Source organism: Vipera berus (genome assembly GCF_964194415.1).
Source record: "Vipera berus genome assembly, chromosome: 16".
NCBI lineage: Eukaryota > Metazoa > Chordata > Lepidosauria > Squamata > Viperidae > Vipera > Vipera berus.
In genome coordinates, this window is record NC_138219.1 from 1,005,517 (window position 1) to 1,020,985 (window position 15,469).

Sequence of the window (15,469 nt, forward strand, 5' to 3'; positions counted from 1 at the left end):
TTTTTTTCCAGCTGCCAGAAGGTGGCCTCAGGCAGCTGGTTTCTGGGGCTGTTCCCCACCCCTCGATTTGGGGCTCTTTAATCTCCACGTTGGTCTCTGCCGCTCCATTGTGAAGTGCTCTTCAGAAAGCGTGTGAGTTCTGTGCAGTGGGCAGTGCGGGTGGGCACCTTCTGTGGCATCTAGGTGAATCTTTCCATTAGTCACCAATCATCCGAGCTCCCACTGATGCCACTGGATGCGGCTCTTGTTATTTTCCATTTGACCACAGAACTTGGTACCCGCAAAAGAGAAGAAATGTCAGATGAGACACAGCTTGCTCTCCCTCCCTCCCTCCCTCCCTCCCTCTCTCTCTCTCTCTCTCTCTCTCTCTCCAGAAGTTCAGTGTCCTCTTCACTACCTTGCAGCTGATGTGGATGCAGCTGCTGAGCTCTCCTTTTCTTTGTCCTTCTTAATTATCTCTCTCCTCTTAATTGCTTCTTCTCCTTTCTGTGCTCAATATTTTTAAGCCAAAACAGGAAACCTCCCTTTCCTTACCTTCTGAAACCTGCCATGAGGCTGTCTGGAGCACACATACCTGGAAACTGACATTATTATGTAAACAACGTGAAGTCACAGCTGCCAGTTCTTTAGCTGGTGTTGGCCATCAAATGCATCAGGTTCTTCCCAAGAACCTGGGATGTTGTACTGTATTGACTAGTATGTGAGCGGATCCAAGCAATTATTATTAGCATTATAATTAAAGTTATTCAGTTGGTCTCCATCAAGAGAGAGAGAGAGAGAGAGAGAGAGAGAGAGAGAGAGAGAGAGAGAGAGAGAGAGAGAGAGAGAGAGAGAGAGAGAGAGAGAGAGAGAGAGAGAGAGAGAGAGAGAGAGAGAACTGCACCAGGGGAAGAGGTTGGGGAGAATACTATTGCTTAGTATGTGAGTAATCAAAATTATGGGATGAGATGCTTACATCCGCTAGTGACTAGGCCTTTGTCATGCTTGATCTTGTTTCTGAAGCAACATTGTGGCTTTAGTATTTATAGAATTTCATAGATAGATAGATAGATAGATAGATAGATAGATAGATAGATAGATAGATAGATAGATAGATAGATAGATAGATAGATATTGGAATTAAATATGCAGAATAAATTGTGGGACTTCTGAAGCTTTCCACAAAACCTACCTGTCTGTTCTGAGCAGACACACACAGGTGAGCAATCAGAGTTGCTTGGGGTAGCTGAGGGCAGGAGATGGCATGTACAGTCCTGGCCAACCCCAGGGTCCCTAGCTTGCCTCGATGGACTTTGTACTCAAAGGTCCAGAGGAGTGAGCCAAAATGTAATTCAAGCCACAGTCCCTGGGTCCAAGCAGCCAGATTACAAAGGAGCAGAATTTTCACAAGAAGACGATGAATAGACCAAGGTTTTGATCAGCAGAGCACTTTTGGGCCATTGAGTCTCTAGCTTGACTGGAGGGCAGAGCAGAGGGAAACAAACATTCATTTCCTGTGATTTCACAGGTGCTACTGGCAAGGCAAGTGGTAGCCCTTCAAGAGCAAGGGAGGGCCTCTGGAGAAGTTCCTCCAAAGATGAGGAGGGCCTTCAAAACTTGCTTTGGCTATCACTCCTTGCATTTCACAAGTTCACTTAGAGTTAGACCCTCTCCTGCCAGCATGCCTTTGGCCTTGGTTGATTCATAGTGAGGTAAATCCTTGTGTTGGTTTGGTTGCAGTTATGTTGATTCAGTGGCTTTACCCATCTGATTGGGGCAATCTAGGAACATTGTCCATAAATGGAGAAGCAAACACCACAGCCTTTTAGGGTCTCAAAAGGGTCTTTTCTTTAAATGACTTTGCATTTGCAGCTGCCAGGGAGTTTTCACTAGAAATCAAAGACTGTAATGGCCAAAGATGCTTTGAAGATCATCTACTGCAGACATGTCAAACACAAGGCCCGGGGGCCAGATCCGGCCCGCGAAGTGGTTTCATGTGGCCCATGAAGCCATCCTGGAAACAGTGAGGGAACGGCCCCCACTGCCTTGGCCCTGACCCAGAGACCCTCCTTCTGCCAGAGACCCTCAGATCTGTCCCACTCCTGCCCAGGCCCCCATAGGCACCCTTGATGCCAACGATGGAGAGCTGGCCATGCCTACCCAGTAGGCCATACGCACTTTAGGCACGCCCACCCAGTAGGCCACACCCACCCAGTAGGCCACACCCACCCGGCCCCCTGAGAGCAACCGCAATGCTGATGCAGCCCTCAATGAAATTGAGTTTGACACCCCTGATCTACTGCAACTTTCTGCTCAAGGCTGGCATTTGCCACAGCAGCAGTCCCCACCTCGGTTTGGGGACCTCTGGCGAAACAGGCAGGGCAGCCATCTTCACTTTGTAGATAGGCCAAAGGGGTCAACTGGCCAAGGCAACCAAGTCCGTACCTGAGAGGAGAGGTGGGATTGGGAGCACCACCCAGCTGCTTTGCAAAGGCCACAGCAGGCCTTTAGGAAAGGGACTGAACAAAGAGCTGCCCGGCTCAAATGTCCTTGAGGACTACCATATGTAATTACAGGGCATAGAGCTGATGGTGCCCCCTACCCCAAAGGTTGCAGTAGGAAAAAATGCCAAAAAAAAACAGAAAAGACCCCAAGCTCAGAATCACGCCAGTATAAGCTTGTCTAAAACTGGGGGATGCTGGAAAAACATCCTTACACCACTCCTGATCACTGGGTGGGAGGGCAGTGGTTTTTCTGCCTTGTCCCTAACTTTAGTCCTGCCTCTTCCTCCTCCCTGGCCAGCCACCAGCGCTGCAGCTGACATAGGGAGGGGCGTGAGGCGTGCTCCTTCCTGCCCTTTGACAGGTCACCTTTGTCAGCTGAGCAACCAACTCTTGCAAGAGAAAGGATCCCTCTGGGAGAAGCGTAGGAAGACTGTATATCACACCGGATCCCGGTGCAAGGCTGGGGAATATCCCAAGTGGCACCTTAGGCCAACTTAAGTTGCCTCAGAGAACCTGGAGATGGTATATACAGCGCAGCTGAACTCCAGCAAGAAAAAAGCTAACGACAATTATTCGCTGGTGTCCCAGAGCACGGGAGAATTTCAGCTGAGCGTTAGGGAAAAAACTCAAGAGCGCAGCTGGCCATGGAGCCACGGACTCCAAGACCCCCTTCAAGGAATGTTTTCGGTTGGGGGGGGGGTTGGCGAGGCTGTCTTCCGGCCTTACTCATTTTACTACTGCTGATTACTTTCCCGGTCTATCCGGGCCTTTTTCCACATTTGCTGTTAATGCACATAATGGTAGCACTGGGTGCGTGCGTGCGGGTGTGTGTGTGTGTGTGTGTGTGTGAGAGAGAGAGAGAGAGAGAGAGAGAGAGAGAGAGAGAGAGAGAGAGAGAGAGAGAGAGAGAGAGAGAGAGAGAGAGAGAGAGAGAGAGAGAGAGAGAGAGAGAGAGAGAGAGAGAGAGAGAGAGAGAGAGAGAGAACAAGCAGGACTCGGGCAACATCTCCAGAAAAGGCTGCGGGCAAAAGCTTTGACAGACGCGGCAGGTGCAAAACGTCTCCATCGCGCCCGAGACTGAGACCCAGGCTGGAGCTGCCAGCCTCCCTCTCAGGGGCCGCGCTGGAGGGCTGCTGGGGATCAGGGCCGGTCGGGGCCGAAGGGCGCCAAGCCCCGCTTTTCCCTCTCAAGGCGCCCAGTCGCCGCCTAGGAGACCCCGGGAGCGGTCCGGCTCCTCCCCTCTTTTTCCCGCTAGAGCGAAGGCTTAACGTTCCGACTCAGGAAAGGCTTTTCTCGCCGCGGCCGGAATCGACCGCTTCGCCAAACTCCGTGGGGGGCAAAAACGTTGGGGACGAAAAGGCTGGGCGGCCCTTGGACCCAGAGAGGCCGGGCGGGGCTCGCGACCGCCGCTCTCGGGCTCCGCGCACCACCGCAAAGCCGGGACCGGCAGCAGAGCTTCGGCTTCTGTTCACCCGCGGAAAGGCCGGCCTGCCGGAGGGAGACGTCGAGCCCGCCGGTCTCGGCCCCCGGCCGGTCTCCCCAAGGCCGCTTGAAGGCTGGGCGCGGCCGGCAGCAGAGCCCTTCCCGCAGCCAGCGCGTCCTCTCGGGACGCCCTCCGTCTGGCCTCTCCGCTCCTGGCGCGCCCCCGGGGCCTGACTGGGACCCCCCGCGCGATGCCCCGATGCTCGTGGGCGCCCGGCCTCTCGTGGGCGGGGATCGACCCCGCGCGCCTCCCCAGGAGAGCTGAAGACCCGGCCCGCGGCGGCCACCCCGAGAAGTTGGAGGGGACACGAACGTGGCCGGTCAGAGCAGCAAAGGCCGGGCGGTCGCTCGAGTCCGTGGGATGGCTGCCCGCGCGGGCCGGGCCGGTTGGCTTCGCTGCCTCTGATGGCCAAAGCCTCGCCCTCCCCCGTCTCGCTGCCCGGCAGAAGAAACGCGCTCCGTAAGTGGCAAAGGCAGCACTGGGAGGAGCTGGACAAAGGCGCGTCGATACATTCTGGAAGAGACGGCTAAATGAGGCGAGGTGTCGCCGGGAAAGAAGGGCGGGCAAATGCCTTGCATCTTGGCCGCTGCCGCCTGGCGCCCCCTCAGAGCCCGGGCCCGGTGCCACGCACAGCCAAGGGGACGCCTGAGGAGGCACCTAGGGCAGCTTTCCAAGCCCCCCCCCCCATGCCTCCTGCTGAGCAGGCGTCCTGTGGCAGAACCCGCGTCCAGGAGGTCCCTAGCGTAGGAGGAGAGCGCTGGAAGCGACCTAACTGGTGATCAGGTCCAAGGCCCCCAGGCTGCGGGATCCGCCCCGCCCACTGGACGACCTCTCAACCTGTTTGAAGGAGGCCTTCCTGCGGAGCCTCCCCTGACTGACAGCTGTCGAGAAGTTCTTCCTCTTTTTTGACTCCTTCCCTTCATCCCACTTGCCTGGAAGAGTTTAAGGCTCCTGCCCTGCGCAGGAGGGCTGGACTAAAAGCCTCCCAGGCCCCTTCCAGTCATCCTCTCTCCTCTGTTCCTGCACCCTTAACGTTTCATTGCATTGTCTAGTCTTCCCCCTCTGGGGCAAGCAAGAAGTCGGAACCCACCCCTTGTTTATCCAGTGTGTTGTAGACACTGCTGTGTATTCCTGAAGTGAACCATCGTTTCCATTGTGAAGAAATTCAGTATGATTTCCGGTAAAATCCAATCGATTATTTGAATCCACAATGAAAGGTGTCATGGTTCTTTTTCACATCCAAAGCAGAAACGACTCTTCCAGAGGACAGAAAGCTTTTTCCACATTGAGAAAGGCCACCCCTGCTCTTCTTCACTCACGGTATGTCCGGTTATCGTTCACAGGTCTCTTTGGATCAAAGCCCACCTGATCCGCATTTTATATTTGCCAGGAGCTCGTTTTTTCTCCCTGCCAAAGTACCTGTAAAAAGTTTATAACCAATTATTCAATAAAAAGCGAAGCCCTCTTGCAGCGTAGCTCACCCCTCCCTTTCAAACCAAACCCGGGAGAAGGAGAGGTGGGGAGGGGGGCAGGGAGAGGGGGAGCGAGCGAGAGAAGCACTGGTTCCCAGTCGCTGGTTCCTTTATATCTCCTTACAGGGGCTGGGGAGATGTTTTATTTTGCGATAAAAGGCGGAGGACGGGTGGCGTTAAGCGAGTCTTTTTCTCCCTGGCAGAGCCCAACAAGCTTCCTCTATATGCTGTACTTCAGGGGTCTTCACACTTGGCCCTTTTATGACGTGAACTTCAACTTTAAATAAATAAAATAAACATTTATTGTCAAAGTACAACATGTGTACATTGAGATTAGCTGAACCTCCCCCCCTGCTCTCTCCCCCCAACACACAGTGACAACAAACCCTCCATCCTACCACACCATGTGAACCAACTACACCACACACCGCCCTCCCAAGTCAATTTTGCATAAGTTCACAGAGATTATATCCCATTTAAAAGCCTAACAGCCCACGGATAAAAGCTATTTTTCAGCCTGTTGGTACGGCTGGCTATATTCCTATATCTCCTACCGGATGGTAGGAGAGTAAAGAGATACCGTCCAGGGTGTGAGTCATCCCTGAGAATCTTCCTCACTCTTCCAAGGCAACGAGCCCTGGCGATGTCATCCAGTGGTGTCAGGGGACAGCCCACAATGTCTTGTGCTGTGCTCACCACCCTCTGTAATACTTTCCTGTCCGCGGCTGTCAGACCAGCATACCAAACCACAATACCATACGAGAGGACACTCTATAGTAGACCGCTAAAAGAGGGTCATTAGCCGTTGTTCTACCCTGTTCTTCCGCAAGACCCTAAGGAAGTGAAGCCTCTGTTGGGCCTTTCTAGCCACCTGGGTTGTGTTAACTTTCCAGGTCAGATCTTCACAGAGGTAGACTCCCAGAAATTTAAAGGAGGAAACTCTCTCTACACAGTCCTCCCCAATGTAAAGTGGGGCAGGTTCCTCCTTTTTTCTCTGGAAGTCTAACACCATCTCTTTCGTCTTGCCGACGTTTAGGTGCAAGTTGTTGTTACTACACCATATGGATAGTTTTTGTACCTCCGCCCTATATGCTGTCTCATCCCCACCTGTAATAAGACCCACCACAGTTGTATCATCTGCGAACTTGATTATCGCAGTGGATGGGTCAGATGATACACAATCATAAGTGTATAAAGAGTACATGTAGGGGCTAAGCACACAGCCCTGTGGCGTGCCGGTGCAAAGCTTCAGGGGGGTGGACAAAGCAGACCCGACCCTCACTGTTTGTAACCGATCCCTAAGAAAGTCTTGAATCCAATCGCAGATGGCGGGGGAGAATTTCAAGTCAGTCAGCTTCTCGATGAGAATGCTCAGCAAAATGGTGTTGAAAGCCGAGCTGTAGTCGACAAAAAGCATCCTGACATAACTTCCAGGTCTCTCGAGATGACTTGCTACAGAGTGTAAAGCAGTAGCTATGGCATCGTCTGTTGACCTATTTCCCCTGTAGGCAAATTGATGTTTATCAAAGTCCAGTGGGAGGCATGTCCTAAGATGTTGGAGAACCAATCTTTCGAAGCATTTCATGACTACAGACGTTAATGCAATAGGTCTGTAGTCATTCAGGCACTCAACTGCAGTTTTCTTGGGGGCCGGGACAATGGTAGCTGCTTTCAAGCACGATGGTACACATGCCATTTGCAAGGAGATGTTAAAAATCCTTGTCAGGACCACTGCTAATTGATCGGCACAATTCCTGACCACTATCCCCAGCACAGCCTTCAATACAGCTCTCACTTGGTGTTCACACAGGGTGAGTGGCTGAGAGTCAGAAGGCCGGCCAGCAGAGGCTACGGGGTCTGGTCTTTTAACCTCGTAGCGGGCGAAGAAGATATTCAGCTCCTCAGCCAACGAGGCATCGGTGTTTGCCATGCTCCTCGTGCTGCACTTATAGTTGGCCCTTTTATGACTTGTGGACTTCAACTCCCAGCGTGCCTGGCTGAGGAATTTTGGGAGTTGAAGTCCACAAGTCATAAAAGGGCCAAGTTTGAAGAGCCCTACTATACTTACTGTCGCGGTGACATTTACAACGGTTTCTTCCTCAATGCCTGTTCCGTCTGAATTCTTCCCGCCGGGATTTCTTCTACTTTTTTCTACTCCATTAAAGGCCAGCAGGTGGCGCTCTCGCACCTTTTCCATATTGTGCTTTCCACGAGCTTCTTAACGCGCTTCTCCTCCCGTCTCCTTCGTGGTGGCAAATGTTACGCTTTGCGCTTTGCGCTGCGTAATTAAAGGTCCTGTGTGAACCCGTGTGTGTGTGTATGTGTGTGTGTGTGTGAGAAAGAGAGAGAGAGAGAGAGAGAATGCTGTTGCACTGTGTCTTCTGTCTTTCGCACGCACACACAGCCCCCAAAAGCGAGATAAGCTGGAGGCGCTTTGGGCCGAGACCGCAACGTGGCCGGAATGGGTCCACTTTGAAAACATCCTTTTCCGGAGGTCCGGGATGGGGATGAGAGGTAGGAAGTTTTCCCAAGTTCGAGATCAGTCCCCAGCTGATTACTTTGCTATTTCGGGGGAGGGGTGTCGTCCAGGTCTTTATGAGTAACAGTCAGGTGCAGAAAAGACCCAGGTCCTTGTCTGACTGCCAAACAACCACCATTACAGCATTTTGGCATCTTTGACATTCAGACAAATAGTCCAGTTATGTGGATGTTCCCTCTTTTTCTTTTTTCTAGTGAACTTGAGAGAAGACCATTGCTGAGGCTTTCCCTTCCTGCCTCCCCCCCCAAGCAGGACCAGGATGGCCCACTGCCGAGACTTCTTGCTCTGCGCTGCCTTGGCCCAACTGGCGTTTCTGGGGGCCTCCCTCTACCTTGGCAGGGAAAGCACAGGTAACGCAGCCCTGATGCATGGTGGGGCGGAAGCGGTGGTTGGGCAGGGTGGGCCAAGTGCTCCTCTCTGTCTCTAGAGGCGGGAGGGGGGCCCTCACAGAAGGCAGGTGTAGCAGTCAGACCAAGAAGGTTCAGCCTTTTGCACTTCTGATAAAAGGGGGAGGTGGGCAATGGCCGCCAATGACTTCCATGTGGCCCCCGGGCCTCTTTTCGCCTCTCTGGAGCTCTTCCAGATTATGCCAATGAAAATGGATGGGACGGTTAAAATATAACATTGTCTCTCTCCCAAAACTGGTGGAGCGGGGAGGCCATCCAGGGCCAGGATGCAGCCATTGGCCCTCGGGAGATGCGACTGTCAGTCATTGCCTCAGTCTGCAAATCAAAGAAACGGATGGAAGAGCAGCCGCAATGGGGAAAGAACTGCCCTCCCGAAAGACCCATTCGGTCCCTGCCAGTCCTGCAGGTACCCTCCCCAGGCCTCTCACAGCTGGTCCCTCCTTTTCTCCCCCCAGATGACCTCAAAGTTCTGCGGGTCTCAATTGCCAAGTATCCGCCCGTGCGAGCCGTCCTGTCTGGCAGCCTCACCATCCCCTGCCACATCACCTACCTGCGGCCACTGCCCACTGCCGAAACGTCCGGCCGGCAAGGGGTTCGGGGCACCCTCCGAGTAAAATGGACCTTCCTTGTTGACGGCAAAGAGACCGAGATCCTGGTGGCCCGGGGCCTGAAGGTCAAAGTCAGCGAGATCTACCGCAACCGAGTCTTCCTGCCCTTCTATCCCAACTCGCCCACGGATGCCACCCTGGTCCTGAGCGAGCTGCGCTCCAACGATTCCGGGCTGTATCGTTGTGACGCTCAGCATGGGATTGAGGACGGGCAGGATTTCCTGGAGGTGAAGGTGAAGGGTAAGAGGTTCCTACCAGGCTCAGCCCCAGCCCACCCAGGTCTGCCCCCCCCCAGGCTGTCCCATGGCTGGATGGCAGGCAAAATGCTAGGTGAACTTTTAGAGCCAGTTAAGTTAGGAATTGGCTTGTTTTAAGTGTAACATAATCCATAATCTGCAACATGCCAGAGTTAAATCATATTTTAAGGGATTTCTCAGGAGTAGCTTCACATTTGTGGCTTAAATTCTTTCATGCAGCTCCCCCTTGGAGCTCTTAAAATCTGTCTTTTGGCCGCTTCCTTGCTATGATCCAAACTACTATATATCTACTATGGACTTACATGGTTTGTTTCTGTTTTATTCAATTTATGATCCCCATATTCTGAGTGGTGGACTAGTAAGTGTCAGCAAACATTTTCTTGAAGAGGACAGCAACAAAGATGATTAGGGGTCTGGAGAATAAAACGTATGAAAATGCGTTGTTCATTTTCGTACAGGAATTGAGTATGTCTAATGATAAAGAAGGACATGATAGGCTGACATGATAGCAGTTTTCCAATATTTGAGGGGCTCCTAGAAAAATGAGAGGGGCCAAACTATTTTCCAAAGCACCAAAAGGCAAGACAAGAAACAATGGCTGGAAACTAACCAAGAGAGAAGCAACCTAGAACTAAGGAGAAACGTCCTAATGGTGAGAGCCATCAACCAGTGGAATAGTTTGCCTCCAGACACTGGAGGTTTTCAAGAAGAGATTGGACAGCCATATGTCCGGAATGGTAGAGGAGGGTCTCCTGCTGGAGCAGGGGGTTGGACTAGAAGACCTCCAAGGTCCCTTATCAACTCTATTATTCTATGTTCCTTTCCCTCCTTCCATGAAGTAAGCAAAATTCTCATGAAGAGAATTTTTTAAAACTGTTTTAGGATAGAAAATTCTATTTCCCTCAAGGAAGATCTTAACAGCTTTCCCTACACGAGCCAACGCTGTCAAGAAAACCTTCGGTATTAGTTGATAAACCAAAGCAAAGCCAGAGGGTAGCAGAAGCTTAATAAAACTGAGATCCTACGAAGGCCACCTCAAGGGAACTCGGCCTTCTTGAGCCAGGATCTCCATCCCGGGAGGGAGGGAGGGAGGGGAAGGGGGGCAGAGAGGGAGGGAGAAAGCTCAGAGCAAACGTCCCCTGGGGCGCCCTTTTAGGTGGGGGAAGAGAGGAGTCAGCAAGCCTTGCAGCCCTAAGGGAAGTCAGCCTGGGCGTTGCAACGGTCCCGAGACGTAACCAGCAACGCTTGCAGGTTGCCGGCCTCAGCCCCCTGCGAGAGAAGGGCGCTCGGTTCGCCTTCCCCGCCGGGCTGGGCTCCGGCGGCCGGCGAGAGAGCGGCAGAGCCGGGCCACAGTTAGAAAGGCCCCGGGAGAGGCCGGGCAGAAGCCGCGGCCGGCGAGAGGAGGGCGGTACGGCAAGGACCGCTGGAGCGTTTGAGGGGCCCCGGCGCCACCGGGCAGAAGCAGCCGTACCGGCGGGGGCCGAGCTCCGGAGCCTCCTGCCCGGCCAGGCGCCCAGCTCTCTCCTCTCGCCTTGCAGGGGTCGTCTTCCACTACCGGGGCGGGTCTTCCCGCTACGCTTACACCTTTCCCCAGGCCCAGGCGGCCTGCGCCCGGATCGGAGCCACCATCGCCACCCCCGAGCAGCTCCACGCCGCCTACCGCAGCGGCTACGAGCAATGCGACGCCGGCTGGCTGGCGGACCAGACGGTCAGGTAAGGGGGCGCGGCGGGCAGGGCGGGGCTCGGCTGGCCGTCGCTCCTAGCGGGGATCGGGCCCTGCGGTAAGGCCCGGACGCCCCCGGACTGGGGCGGAAGGACTCCGCTCCCCTTGCTAGTTGCCAGGTTGGTTGGGAAAGTAAAAGGCACCTTTAACTGAAAGGCCGGTATTGGTGTCAGACTGAGTTTAACGCAAAAACGTTTGGAAAACCCTGCAGTAAAACCGCATTTCCTGGCCTAGGCTGCCACGCTTAAAACGTTTGTACTTTTGAAGTTTATGCGTTTGTGTTTTTATTTCATTTTTTCTTAGTCATCTTAAAGTTTTGTTTTTGGTTCTTCAACTTTCTGGTCTGCAGGCATTACCAAAGTCTAGTTGGCTTCTTAGTTTTAACTCTGCTCAGTATCCATGCCTAGGAAACGCCTCGGTATTCTTTACCTAGAGGCCGATTTCAATGTGTGTGTGGCGAAAAAGAAGCAGAACCCAAATATACATGCTGATCTGGAACTACTTCTCCAAAATAAATATTTTGGATTTTGCTGATAGAAAGATATCTTTGCCTCTTAACATAGACCAGCAAAATAAACAAGTAAAGTTTCTGGTTTGGTGAATTGAATTATTTGCACAGTAATAAATGTATTTTATGGATTTTTCCTCAATCCATTTTTTTCAAACAGACACTCAGAGCTTGGGGGGGGGGAAAATTGCACAGTTCATACATAACTGGGCACATTGAAGATGGGGGGGGTGCAGATCCTCCATGCCCACCAGTGGCTTCTGCTGACATCCTGCAGAGCACCAGGAAGCCTCTGGCCACGTGGCTTCTCTTCCCAAGGCAGGAATTGGCTCAGGGGAACCAGGAAGAGAAGCCCACCAGAGCCGAGTTCCAGGCTGGGGAGATCCATGCCGGGTGGGCTTAGAATCTTTCCACTTTCATTTTCTCTCACAAGGTGTTTGGCTGAGCTCCTATTTATTCCCATTTCACACTGCAGGCAGCCAGTCCTGACTTGCTTTAACATGTAACCAGACTGTGATCACCTCTAGGTATCCCATCCATACCCCTCGCGAAGCCTGCTATGGAGACATGAATGGCTTTCCGGGAATCCGCAATTATGGCGTAGTCAATCCAGATGACATGTATGACGTCTACTGCTACGCTGAAGAACTTTATGGTCAGTTCTGTGGCCCAAAGCCTTTTGCCCCATGTGGCCCCCATCCCATTCAGTCTTCTGGGACCAGGGCTGGTGGGTTGTCTTCTGCCAGGGGGTGAGAAGAGCCTGGCATGAGATTCTGGCCACGCACTCTATATTCGATGCAATATCTTGTTTTAGGGTTTTTATCTTCATGGTTCAGCCTAAGGGGGAGCCCGCTCATTTTGCTTGTCATTTCTTTTAAAACTCTTGGAATCAGTCTGATTAGCTGATCTAAGATGAGGGCCCACAGAAAATCCCAGGGCTCCGGACTATAATTTTAAAAATATTTTCTTTTGAAATCAGTTTGATTGTAGAATAGAACCATTACAAGAAACCCCTTGCTGCCTCCCACCAGTAAATTCCATTTTTCCTCTTTTAAGCCAAAGTGATTCCAAAGAACTTCTGTGTGGTCGGTATTTCAGTAAATAAAGCATGCTGGTGCTTTTCCTTTCAAAGCATTGTGAGCATTTCTGCCTGCAGGGGAGCTGTTTCGGGTGAGTTCCCCGTGGAAGTTCACCTGGGCGGAGGCCAAAGCCCAGTGCGAAGCTCTGGGGGTGGAGATGGCCACGACCGGCCAGCTCTATGCGGCCTGGAACCAAGGGCTGGACCACTGCAACCCAGGCTGGCTGGCGGATGGCAGCGTGCGCTACCCAATTGTGACAGCCCGCGAGAAGTGTGGAGGGAATCTGCCAGGGGTCAAGACCATCTTCCTCTTTCGCAATCAGACGGGGTTCCCAGATCCCCAGAGCAAGTACGATGTCTTCTGCTTCAAAGGTAAGCAGGGATCTCCCTTGTGGGACTGGGATTGCGTACTTGGCCAGCTCCTGCATGGCAAGCGGTGGCTTTCCCCACAGCTTGTCTCCTGGCCAGGAAAGACAGGAACTTGACAGTTGAGGCGGCCTGCCTTTCCTTGAGTCGGTTCCCATGGGCAGTTCTTTGGCCTCCTGCTGTGTTCCTTGCAGTGTCCTCAGGGTCTTTCTTTTAAAAAAGGCAAAGCATCTGAGTTGCCAAGAAAACCTCAGTGAGTGGAGCTGAAGGCGAGGAAGGCGCTCCTTTACCCTCTTCCCAGCCGGGACATGATTTGCTGGAGTCGAACTCGCCTTATCAGCAAAGGGCTTCCAGAGCCAGCAGGAGCCTCTCTGTCTCATCCGCTTGAGGGTCCCAGATGCCCTCAGCTGGACAGGGTGGGGTGGCTCAGGTAGCCAGCTGGGCGGTCCGCTTGCATGGTTGTCTTCACCAGGAGCACATCTGGCAGAAGAGACCTACCTAGCAGTGGGTGGCACTGGTTCCCTCTGATGGCCAGGCCAGCCACTGCTTCCTACAAGTAACATCTGGAGACCAGCTGGAAATTCCTTGGTAGCCCAGCTCTTTCTTCTCTTTAACATCCAGAGGGGTATTTGGGGGGGGGGGCTTCCCTGCTCCTTCATTATCAGAGCACAAAAGGGCTTGATGCCTGCCCAGAGGCCGGCCTCTGCCTCCCGCTATTGCCCTAGGGCATCTCCTCCCGCTATTACAGGCCAGTCTCCTCCTTGCTCCTCCGCCTCCAGTCACTGGAGCCCAGACCCAGAGCTTTGTCTTCTCCTCACAAGTTGTGGTTGTGGAAAGGCCATCCCTGCCCCTCCAAGGAGGAGATGCCCAAGCAAGCAGCCACTGCTGCCAGGCCCCTGCCCAGCCCAGCTACCCAGATGTTTTTTGGGGTCCCAGAAGAGGGCCCAGGCAGTAACCTCCGCTCTCTTTCTGCTGCAGAGACCAGCCCTCCCCTGGAATCCCCCGTCCCCGAGGCAGAGAGCAGCAAGCAGATCACCACGGTGACCCAGAAGATGGAGGAGCTGCAGCTGGCCGAGGGAGAGCCCGAGGGGGCCAAGGAGTCCAGGGGGGCCATTTATTCTGTGCCCCTCTTCCAGGATCCCCTTGAGGTGCCAGAGGAGCCAAGCCAAGCCTTTGAGGAGGCAGCCACCACAGAGCCCGAGGAGTCTGGCCCAGGCGGTTGTGACAGACGGAGCGGAGGAGAAGAGGGGGAGGAAAGAGGTGGCAGCTGTGCCAGGCGACCTGGGCCTGGTAGGTGGCAGAGAGAAGCGGCATCTTTTTAAAAAAAATAATACTTAAATATGAGTTTTATATTACTGAAAGATAGCACAAACTGAAATCAGGAAATGAAAGGAGAGAGGGGAAAAAGAATATTTAAAGAAGCAACTCCCAATACTCTTTGCAACAAGTACTGGCAAATTAATAAATCCCTCTCACCCCCAATGGAATTACATACACGATTCATTTCTTCCCATAATCCCCCCCTCTTGACCATTCACAAATCTAAAAATCATCATTTCTAGTCAAATGTTAGCAAAAAAGTCTGTAAAGGGTTTCCAGAACTTTATGATTTTTTTTCTTACTTTAGCTTAGATCAAACAAGTCAACTTTATATTCCTTTCTTTTGCTTCTAACCATGTTTATCTTTGATTCATGAAGTTGCTGTAGTGAGATTCACATTTGCTTTCTGCCGTCTCAAAGAATTCTTCGGCGTTTTAGAAACCTTCTCTTGTAAGTCCGAAAAGAAATCCCAGCCCAGGCCTTTTTTCATGTCTTGAGTTGCCATTTGTATTTCTTCTCTGGTTGTCTTTGCTGTTTTGTAATCCTCAATTTCTTTCTTTTCTGATATTCCTCCAGCAGCTACAATTTGTATCCCCTCTTCATCCTGTCTGTCCACAAACTCTTCCACATTGCTGTCTATCATATTTTTCACTTTTTCTCTTTATAATTTTTTTCAAAAAAATGCATTTACAGGTGCAGAAATTATTGCTGCTAAATTTGCTATAAGTTTCTCTCCCAGTTCTTCAAAAATCCTTTGAAATGCCACAAGTGCCCTGCTCTTGTTTGCCATTTTCTTTTTGCTGCTTGGAACTTTAGTTCCCTCCAGTGGCGGAATTCTATACACTCACCAACATTTATTCAGTGACCATTCAAAGTTGCAATGGTGCTGAAAAAAATAACTTTATACCAATTTACAACCATTTATTATCTTTGCCACATCCCTCAGCCACACGATCGCTATTACAGTCAGCATGTTGAACTGTGCCTGGCCTATGTATTTTTCTTTCTTTCCTCCCTTGAGGAGATTGGAGAAAGGGAGTGCAAGAGAGTAAACTGTATGCTCTTCTACACATTGAAAGCAATGAGATTGTACTAGCAGCCAAGAGCTAAGAGCCATGGACACGCTACACCAACATCTTACAGCACTGAGATCTATTTTTCTCTGATCCCTCTCTTCAGTGGGGGCAGGGGAGGGGAAAGCAATTTTTGTGGATTTTAGGTTCGT

The 15,469-nt window shown here is 52.0% G+C and overlaps 1 protein-coding gene across 1 annotated transcript in view; it reads left to right on the plus strand.

Annotated features, from left to right (window-relative positions):
• The window catches only part of BCAN (brevican), a gene marked incomplete at both ends in the record, with an annotated part of 38,983 nt that overhangs the window by 14,536 nt on the left and 8,978 nt on the right, over positions 1–15,469 (plus strand). The window contains 7 exon segments of the mRNA XM_081341026.1: positions 8,172–8,216; positions 8,218–8,327; positions 8,840–9,232; positions 10,788–10,962; positions 12,008–12,135; positions 12,637–12,930; positions 13,903–14,214. Coding sequence (XP_081197152.1) covers positions 8,172–8,216; positions 8,218–8,327; positions 8,840–9,232; positions 10,788–10,962; positions 12,008–12,135; positions 12,637–12,930; positions 13,903–14,214 — 1,457 coding nt within the window.